This window comes from Struthio camelus, chromosome 2, assembly GCF_040807025.1.
Source record: "Struthio camelus isolate bStrCam1 chromosome 2, bStrCam1.hap1, whole genome shotgun sequence".
NCBI classification, from domain to species: Eukaryota; Metazoa; Chordata; class Aves; order Struthioniformes; family Struthionidae; genus Struthio; species Struthio camelus.
This window is the reverse complement of record NC_090943.1, coordinates 21801224-21811875: the sequence shown is the minus strand read 5'-3', so window position 1 is coordinate 21811875 and position 10652 is coordinate 21801224. Positions and strand designations below refer to the sequence as shown.

General features: G+C 36.2%; 1 protein-coding gene across 13 annotated transcripts in view; it reads left to right on the top strand.

The window, feature by feature from the left end:
• The window catches only part of MLLT10 (MLLT10 histone lysine methyltransferase DOT1L cofactor), a 147712-nt gene that overhangs the window by 58659 nt on the left and 78401 nt on the right, over positions 1 to 10652 (top strand). For 9 of the 13 annotated variants that reach the window (XM_068934587.1, XM_068934590.1, XM_068934588.1 and 6 more), the window contains one exon: positions 180 to 275. The exons of the other annotated variants lie outside the window; for them this stretch is intronic. In XM_068934587.1, coding sequence (XP_068790688.1) covers positions 180 to 275 — 96 coding nt within the window. The remainder of the gene's footprint in view (positions 1 to 179; positions 276 to 10652) is intronic. 13 annotated transcript variants of the gene reach the window in all.

Sequence of the window (10652 nt, the reverse complement as noted above, 5' to 3'; positions counted from 1 at the left end):
TTGGTATACAGTGGGTAGTCTTTTTAACTTTATTAGCGTCAGTTATTTGTCAGGTTTTCAGTTACTGAAATTTTTTTCCCCTCCAGCAGTAAGGCATTTTATCTGTTGAAATGCTTTATACTTTTTATTTATTCAAATGATTCCTTTTCTATATCCATAAATATATTTTCTCTTTTTAGAAAAAGAGCAAACGGGGATCTAATAGGTCATATGATCAAAGTTTAAGTGATTCTTCCTCTCACTCTCAGGATAAACATCATGAGAAGGAGAAAAAAGTAAGTGGATTTGTCGTTGCTAATTACGTGGCATATCTGCTTAATAGTAACACTTTTTGATAAACGTTTAACCTAGATCTTGCTGAAAAGCATGAAGGAAATCTTGTTCCTGAAGTACTGAAAAATAAATAATACAGGTGATGAACTAGAGATACTAGTGTCCAATGAGAAAACATCTTTAGATGCATTTGTACATGCACCTTCTTTTACCTGTTTCTTTATCCTCAGTTTTGGGATATAGACAAACAGATTTGGGATAGCTGTTTCCATGGAGCTTCCTCAGTCTTAGTTTCACATCAGAGAATTTTTTGTAAAGTCTTTGTGACTAGATGGGGAAGAAAAAGTGCGTGGACGTTTTAGAAAATGCATCTCTTGACGTATTTTAGTGGTATTGGTGGTCAAGACTGCTATACTGGCAGAATACCTTATCATTCACCTGAGAGCCTTTCAGTGAGATTATAAGGAACATAGCTGATTCCTAATGTCTGTCTTTGGCTTATTTGTTCAGGACTTCATATATTTTTAAAAAGGAGTCTTAATTTTTACTTTCCATTTTTAATGTTGCCAGATTAATAGTTGTCTGTGGGGGTTTTGTCATCTAAATACATCACAGTGAGATAACAGACAGTGGCACAATAATTCAAATCTACTTTGACTCCTTTTTAGTCTCCTTTCTAAGAATACATGTGAAATTGTTGTCATCTTATATGTCTAATTTATTCTGTGGGTGTGGGTGGACCTTGCTCTGAATAATACAAAAGCATAACATAAAAAATGACCAACATATTGACCAAATATGTATTAGGAAGGAGCTATTTTTTTTAGTCAAGGGAAACTTAATAGCAAACGGCAATCTTCAGACGTTCACTCTCCCTAACATTGAATCTGTTTTTAAGCTCACTTCCACCCTGGGTAGATGTTGCTCTTTGTTCTTGGATAACCTTTTAAAAAGTATCTTGAGATTTTGTTTTTGTCATAGGTAAATAGTTCCATAAATACCTTTTCTCTTCACCTAGTAATGCAGGATTGTGTGCATTGTGATGCAGTTGTAGTGTTATGTTTAAACGTATGTCTAAAAACAATAGAAGGATGGGGTTTTGGCTAATTTGTTTTTTCATAATGATGTACAGATAGAAACAGTCTTGAAATATAGACTACAGAATTACCTGCAAGTTAAAATCATACTGACATTTGCCTTGTTTTTTTAAGTTTTTGTTTTGTTTTTTTGGTCACTACTGTATACTACTGTATTGCAAGCCATGTTTTATCAAAATACATGCATTGAGTTTTACTCACGCTGACCAAAGTCTGACATTGAATTTGAAGAAACTTGATGCTTATGAATTGCAAGTGTAAGGCTCAGTTTTGGTCTTGTATCTCTGAGTCGTGCAAAACACTTTTTTTAAAGTGGCTTTGACTGGTGGTATTATGCTGCTTCAAGTCATAATACCTGTAAAATCTTCAGGGAATGCTTGGAAGGCCATTCTTACAATGTATGTTCAATCAATATATCCAGTAGTTTTTCCTGATGGCTGTTCAGCTTCTCCTACTCTTAAAGTGTCTTGATGTGGATCTTCTAGGCCTAATTAGTGGTGGTGTTTGCACTTGCAAGCCCTGACCTTTTGTCTGTGACTCAGGGAGGTGCTAAAAATAGGATATTCAAGTTTTTTCTCAGTTTCATGAACTGGAACATAAGAAACCCAAAGATCTCACGGTCTGTAACGCCAAATGGAGCGATGCAGTTTGAGGCAATTACCTATTATCTGACTTTCAGAGGTTCTCCTGGTGTGTTAGAGCACGTTCATTTACCAGTTTTAGTCTGCTTTATATATTGCATAATAATGAAGCTCTGTTCTGTTTGAGACCACAGATTAGTGACAAAAGTTGCAATTTCCTAGAGTTATTAATAACCTAACTCTTCTTAGCTACAGGTTGTTTGTCTTTGATTTTTATCTTTCATAGTCTATAGTTAAAAGAATGGTCTGTGCTCTACAGACAGTCTTCAGTCAGTAAACCATGTGTGGTATGGATGCTCATTCTTTTGTTGAAGTTGATTACCTTCTGCATGTGACGACTCATTTGATATATTGTGCAGATGGTAGTCTGCTACTGCATATCTTGTTTCTTTGTGATTTAGTTCTTGTGAAACCTTGGGAAAATACAGACTGCTGCTTTTAAAGGACGTAGTCCCAGAGGAAAAATGAATGATCATGTAGTTCTTGGATTGCTGAAGAGAGTTGATTATGTAAGAAAAAGGCCCATGGCTGCTATTTTTTTTTTCTTCCCTCCAGTTTTTAAAAGTATTTTTGATATTAAAAATAGAAGGGAAAAATACCTTCATTGAAAAGCTGCTGAACTGGAGTATAGCATACAAAACTAAGAGACTAATGGCAATAATCCTTCAAGAGGTCTGTTAGTCTTCAGCGTGTAGGATTTAGAGTAGTGGTCCAATTGTATTGTTTAGTGTAGGCAAAAAAGTGTTCTGATACTAGCCTGTGAATGAGATTCAATGGTCAGTAACGCAATTACATGCTACTCTTTGTTTATTTGTACTAGACAGCAAAACTTAGATCAGTAAAACAGAAGTTTGCATATTTTTCTTCCACTGGCTTCTGTGGCGTGTGAATGTGCTTGATTTTTACAAGTAAGTTGATGTTGTTTTATTTCTTTCTCCTCCCAGATGAGCTCTTGGCACTGGAAATTCTGTTCTGGCCCTGACATTGCCAATAAATAAAAATGCTGCCCTTAAAATTTTATCATTGTGTTGGTTTTCCACCTTTCATATAGTTGTGGTTGTAATAGGGATAAAAACTATCTGGCCCCACAAACTGGGGCCAGATTCTGCCCTACGGTAACTATGTGTACCTCTATTTGAAGTCCTAAATAGCGAAAGGATTCATTTTTATGTAAAGCGATTTTTCTTAATGTCTAGTCCTATCGGAACTTAAACAACATATGAAGAAATGTAGGTACCAAGCATTGATTAAAATATTGTTTGTTCATTTCTAAGAGCTATAATTCAAAACGAAATGTACCTTCAAATGCAAGATTTAAAATATTATTCTCTATTTTCAGAGCATTTATTCTGTGAACTTCAGACTCCTAGAGAGAGGTTTGGTAAAATTCAGTAGATTGACACTTAAAAGATTTTGACTTGAAAACATGGCTCACCTGTTTATCTCCAGAGTGTGAAAATTGCCAAATGCTTGCTTTGGTCAAACTATTCGATTATAAATTAATATTCACAATTTGGGGAAAACATATTTCTCCATTATGTACCTGTCAGGTAAGGTTCCAGGCTCATTTTAATTTTGAAAGGGAGTTCACGGAGTAACGGCTGACTTGCTCTCTAAAAAGAACTTTTGATAATTCTGAAAGGCCTTCAGAATAACTTGCTTTTCTGGAAGGTAAATATTTATTCTGATAACCTTTTCTTGTATAAGGTTAGCAATACTATTTTTCTGTTACAAATTGAAAAAAGTTTTCTGTTATGTAAAATTGAAACAGTAGTTTTATACAGGAACCAAAATTGTTGGTTACACATTTCATTCTAGACAGTTTGTTAAAACTTTGTATCTTGGTGTTAGATAATCTGTCAGAGGGATTTGGAGGCCCACTGTTCTAAATTTTTTTTTTATCGAGAATTTAATTCTTGTTGCAGTTAACAATCAGTAGCGAGCTGCATACGTTATGCCCTTGATGTTTGTATTAAGTACGTTTGATAGTTGAAATGAACTGTAAGGTTCTGTGTACAGAGAGGCCTTGAGAATTGGAAGTTATCTCACTAGGTGATAAATATTTTGCCCCCTTGTAAGCTAACAATTTCTAAATAGTCTGGTCAGCTGCAGAAGGTGGCGTTTGAACTGCTGAAAGAATATTAATGCCTCAAAAGAGGTGAGAACAGCTAGTATCCTGAAGAAAGAATCGTTGAAACTGCCCCCAAAATAAAGTTTTTTGGGGAGAGCAGGAAGCAAGATTTAAATCTGAATGGAACTGCAGGAAAAGAAGAAAGGGTTATGTTATTAAAACAAGTATGCTCATGTCTTCTCCTTTCAATGTAACCTGAGGGTGAATTGTAGAATAATTCAGGTGAGAAGGGACCTCAGGAGGTCCCTAAGTCATTGTCCTCCTCCAAGGCAAGTGAGCTGTGAGATCAGACCAGGTGAATCAGGGCTTTATCCAAACTGGTCTTGAAAGCCTGCAAGGATGGAGACTGCATGACTTCTCTGGGCAACTTGTTTCTTTGGTTGATAGGGCTTGTGGTGCAAATGTTTCTTCTCTTATCCAGTTGAACCTGTCTTGTTTCAGTTTATATCCAGTGTAAATGTAGTAGCGTAGTAGAATAGGGATTCTGGATATTGGACTCAGGTACGTCAGGTCGGCTTATTCAACTCTTCATATGGACAGAAAGAGGCTGTCTCGGGGCTAATTTCAGAAGGTGACCAAGTGGCTTTCATTTCACATATTTATATATTTATGCCTGCTTTTCATTTCTTTCAGTTGAGTCTTTAGTAGACCTTTGTAATTAGATACTTCTCTGTAACTATGATTCCTGTTTTGGATTTCAGAAGTAGTTTTGTTTGCTTTTACTGAATCATCCTTTCCTTAACCTAAGTTATAATTAAAAATCAAGGCATTTTTGACATGGTTTGGTGAATCTTATAACTGAGGTTCCAGACAATTACAAAATAAAGCCCAGCACCAAAGCCTCCTTTAAATACAAGCAGCCCTGTTGTTTAGCTTTATGCAAACTAAGGTTGTCTTGAGAGCTGGTAGCAGAAATGCAAGAGGTGCTACCCAGTGGCTGGAATTAGACAGCAAAATATATTTGGCTTGCAAAAGGTAATATGAAGCTCTCTTCAACTCTTGAAGGAATTTGTAGCATCCAGTAAACCTTACTGTTGGACCATTTTGTTTTAAAGAAAAGCTGTAGGAAAGTAGGAGCTTATTATCATTATTTTTTAATCTTCTAAGAAACTCTGTCTGGGTACTTTGAAACTGCTACTGTAGCTTGCAGAGGCAAATGATAACTAATGCATTTTTTACACACATAAATACTTCTGTAAACTGACAAGCTGCAATACTATTTTTAAGAGTGAAATATTTTGTGACTAAGGCTCTATAAACCTGCAAGTAATATACTTGGAAAGGGGTTGTTTTTCAGTATCATTATTTTGGAAAATATGATGAGATCAACTGAAAATAACTTCTTCGCTTCTGCATATGTTCATCAGTATAAAACGTATTGTGTAACTTGCGTGATCCTAAATTGTAAAATGTCACCAGTTCAGGACTAAATTAAAACTAGTCTTTGTATCTCCAATCTGTGTGGTTTTTTTTTTAATAAAAAATAAGAAAATTATTTTTGTTACCTTTATATAAAGGAGAAAAGACAATTTGCCAGATGGTGAACAGTCTGAAAAGTTTGTCAATCCTATATAGACAAAGCTAGGAATTATAAGGAGACACAGTAAAACTTCTGAGAAGTAATGAATAATCTATGGAATTGGAGTAGGAGATTACAATGATAAAATACTCACATAATACCTTGGTAACGTGTCAGACTCACTGTCATAATTGCTGGGCTCCCAAACTTAAAATTAAAAATGGCATTGGACATTCATCTAACTATCCTATTTTGATATGGTAATAATAGGTGGAAAGTCTTCTATAGACTTAAACTTTTGAGGTTTAAGTTAGATTTTAGATTAAATACAAGATGTGATATGTTGATGTGGGCAGGTAGCTTCAGAGCTGTTAACTGTGGGATTCCTTCTATCTTGCTGTCAGGAAGGAGGCTGGATTTAGACCAACTTTGATTCTGATCACTTATGACTTCCTATGTTCATTACGAAATCATTCAATTCCTTTTGCTAGATTGTCACATAAAACTTCTCTAAGGAGTTAAGATAGTCTGCTGTAAAGGTTCCAGCAACTTGGAATGAAGTGAGGAAAAGTGTTACAGCCTTGTATGTTTGGAGAGCTGCAAGAATTAACCCGAGTATCAAGAATTTTGCAAGGAGGGAGCATAAATGCGGAGAGACTTTTTAAGAAGTCTGTCGGTATAAAAATTAACACCGTCTATTCTTAGTGATGTTTTATTGCCTATGTCCAGACTGTAGCCAGTTTAGAAGATAATTCCATTGTTACTGCACTGTCCTCTGAGGTTCTAGACTTCATATTGTTAGCATCTAAGAGTGGCTTGTTCAGTGACTGGTAGAGCGAGAGAAATTCACATTACCGTATGAATGATGTTTGCTGACACTTTTAGAGGACTACACTTAAAGGAATTTTTGATTAAGGCAAAAATACCTTTCACCTATGTTAAAATAGTTGCCTGGAGTTGATACAAGAAATGTAGATACTGCACAGAGCTGGTTTCGGAAAGTTGTCAGTACTTGAAATTTCTTTGTGCTGTCAGCTTTTCTTCCATTTGTAGCGTATTAATAATAAAGAAATAGGCACCCCTCAGTAATCTTGGGGAAAGGTGGTTGTTTAGGGTGTTTTTTTCCTCTTTCCTCATCCGTAAATCTCTTTGGAATCTATATTGTTGACATATTACAGTGAATTTGTGAATTTCTCTTTCCGTATAGATACAAAGTTTAAGGGAGAATTTTTTTTTTTCCCCTCTTCCAGTAAGAATGCTCTAATTTATACTTTATTTTTCCTCTTTGTTCTTTGGAGATTTGGATAAACTGATCTTTATGGCTCCTTAAAGCTTTCCTTTTCTGCCAGACAGGAGCAGGATAGGTTGAAGATTGGAATATTTTTATTGTAAAACATGCAGAGCTATTCATTTGCATAGAAAATATTAGTCTGCAATAAGAGGGTGGACTGAAAACGTTGACATGGGTAGCTGTCTCTGTTTATAAACAAACGCTGAATTGAAAGTACGTGTTTTCCTTCATAATTTAGTCTATGCAGTACATTGTGCTTACAAAATTGATAGCAAATATGTAAGGATGTAATTAAAAAACTTGGATGTGACTATTTTAATGATGCAATTTGAAGCTTTAGAATACTTACATTCCTGTTGGTGCTATGCTAAGACTTGTTAGTTGCTATGGGAGAGATGTGTTACTTTGAAATAATTACAAAAGAGGCTGTGTGCTTTTTTAAGTAGAGTTGGTCATGTGTTGCTTGACATCCAATTATAATATCCCTTTTTCAGGGTCTAGGTGTTTGCTTCAAGCTTTTAGGGGAAAAACTTCTGGCACCATGAGGCTATGGAAGAATACCTTGTTTTGCTCATGTTCCTGGCAGCCATATCTTTGGAAAGAACTACACCAGGAATGTTAAACTTGGCTGGGGTTGACTTCTGTGTAAAGGAAGCGTGTCTTGCCACTACTGTGAAAATTATGCAAGCTTCCCAGTGTTTTGTTTGTGACTTCTGACAAAAGGGAGTTTACTATATAATAAAGGCTTGTTACATTTTAGCAGCTGAATTACCCAAGGTTCTGTTTGTGCTAGCTTTGATCTGGCCTGAGCAGTAAAGCTATTTGCTGTGTTAGTTTTGAATCCTGTATAAGATAGCATTAGGCCCAGATCTGAGCTAAGAGCATGCTTCTTATGTGTTCAAGACTTCATATGCTTTTAGGTGGGCTTAACAGTACTGGTCCAGGCCTGACAAGTGAAGAAGCTGCCTAATTGGAGTACAGAGAATCAGGAGTGACTCTTATGGTGGGAAATAAGGAGAAATGTTCTTGTGATCAAAGACCGTAAATGTGTAAGGGGTGGTGACTCGAGAGGCAAGACCAAAATAGTGACAGGGAGCCCCAGGGCACTATCACAGAAGCTGGAGAGCCTCAGTCTGAGGAGAGCGTAGAATACAGGTCTCCAGGAACCAGAGCAAATGTTTCAAACACTGAGCTTTGGCTAAAGGGAGTTCATTATTGTCATCTTGTTGCTGCTGTTGTGCCTTTAAAGAAAAGTGACACTTCCAATTTTGAGGAGGAAAAACTTAAACATCTAAGAAGAGCTCTAGGCTGAGAGTGACATTCTGCACTGCTGCTGTCCTGCTGTAGCCCGCAGTGTGGTTGCTAGGCCCCTAGGAAGGGCTACGATTTAAACTATACCTCGACTCTTTGCAAGTTTCTGCTGACTAGCTGTGTGTTTGAGAGTTGCGTTTTGCACTGTCCAGGCTTTCCCCATGTATTGTGAGGGAACTGATGTGTACGCCAGGGCTATGAATTTAATTTGGGACACAGATACTTAATACTTAGAGACGTTAATGCTCTGTATGACCTGTTACACATCAGTTCCTAAATACTCAGATCAGGTGTTGATTATGCGTTCCTCGTTTTCTGAACAATCAGCTATGAGGGAAAAAAATAGAAATGATCTGCTAAATATCGCATAAGATTCTGTGGCAAAAATAGGAATACACTGCAGTCCTGCAGGTTCCCATTAAACTGCATAAAGAGTGGTTTCTTCCTTTCTCAACCTAAATCTGATTTAGTCATGAAGAGTTGGTTTATGATACGTATGAGGCAGTGTTGCAAAGGCAATTTTAATTGTCGATCCTCTGTTAATTGCTTGACTTTATAATCTTAATAATGTTATTTGAACATGAGTTTTTTTTTTTTTGTGTAATGTTTTAGGAGAAAAAACTTCAGACCTATCTCAGTAATGCAGAATCCTACAGCATTTTTATTGATTCATTTATGTGGTTTTGTTAATAAACTTAATAATTTGACTGTTTAATGCTCTTAGCCATTTTTTTTAAAGTAATGCTCTTTTAAGATTCTTACAGTTTTGGTCTGTACTTAAAAATGGCTAAGATAACTACAAGAAAAATGTTTCGCAACCACTTTGAAATTACATCAATATTAAAATTGAAATAATGCTAGATAAATATTATTTGGATGAGAATTATGTGGCATGGTTGCTAATGGCAAAGCTTCTGTATATTGAGTTCTCTTAAATTCTGAAGAATGCCTGACACCTCTACAGACTGGTCCACAGGCATGCAGTATGTGTAGCTCAGTTGTATAGATGATCTTTGCAGTCTTCCTGTGAACCACAGAATCTGGTTTCTGTTTCTTAAGTTTTTGTGTGGAATCCCTCATGTTTAAAAAGGGCAAATTTCAGGCTGTAGCCTTTTTCTGTGGTGCAGGGACTAATAGTGTTTCTGTTCTTGGCCACCTGTCTTTTCCTAACTTTGTAGGAACATTGTGTTGCGTTATTTGTTGTTTATACATTTTTATTCTTGCCAAATTGTATTGAACTTCTAAAATTGCTTGGGAGGGATGACAGAGAGTGACAGTGCCTAAGCGCAGTTTCTTTAGAAGGTGAGCGTTTCTGGATGTATTCAGTAATACATATCTTGAAAACATGCACGTTTTAAGAGCAAAGTTGCTATCTAGTTGGTGGATTTGTTTCCTCCTCAAGTTCTGCTTTGTTCTATGTCATCTTGATAATCAAGTGCATCCGCTTGAACTGCCCGCAGCTGGTACAGATGGCATGGCAAAATGATCTCTTACGAAGAGAAAAAACTATAGGAAAACAGTATATAAAGTAGATAAGTTTGTTTTTATTTTAATTTCTATTTATTTTAATAAGAGGAAAAGTAGGAACTTATATTTTAACTCTCATGTATATCCTTTGGCTACTTGGTATTTTTTTAAACTTACAGTAACATTTCATGAGAGGAAGGAGTAATAGTTTTAATGTATCTTAGCACAATAAGCACGTGCTGATATTGGTATTAAGTTTGGCATCTGGGATTAGTAAATTACTGTAAAATTGAAATGACGAATATACAACCTTAGGTATACCGAAGAATTGCTCTCTGTAAGATGGAGTATTTTATGAGGCTGCATTAGCTGCAACCGTCGCTTTTCCCTCAACATCTACACTTTAGTCTTCTGCTTTCCAGTGTAAAAGAAAATGGCAAGCTTCTGAAAACCAAGCCCTGCAGAACATGGCCAGGAAATAGTAGTGATTAGTAGCAGTATAGTCTCTGTAGACTGTAAAACCAAGAATTGCAATGAATCCTTGGGTGACAAAATCCTCAAAAATATTTCTGAAGAAATTCTGATTATGATAAGCCTGATTATGATAAGTTTCAACTGTGTGTGTGTATTTAAAAAAAAAAAACCCCGAACACACAAAAACAACAAAAATTGCCTATGTCTGTTAGCGTTGCCACAGATGAAAGGTGCAGGGAAGGACTTGAGAGGAGGAGCATCAGTTACTACTTTTTTGTTTCTTTTATGTAGTTACTGCTTCACCCTGGCTTTTATAAGGTTCTCTGACCCTCTCAGTGTTCCTTCAGAAGTTTCTGCGTGAAACTTTACTGCAGTAAGTTCTTTCCAAAGTCATCAAACACAAGGGACGTTTTCTAAAGAAAAATCACTTCATTAGTCTGGATCTCTT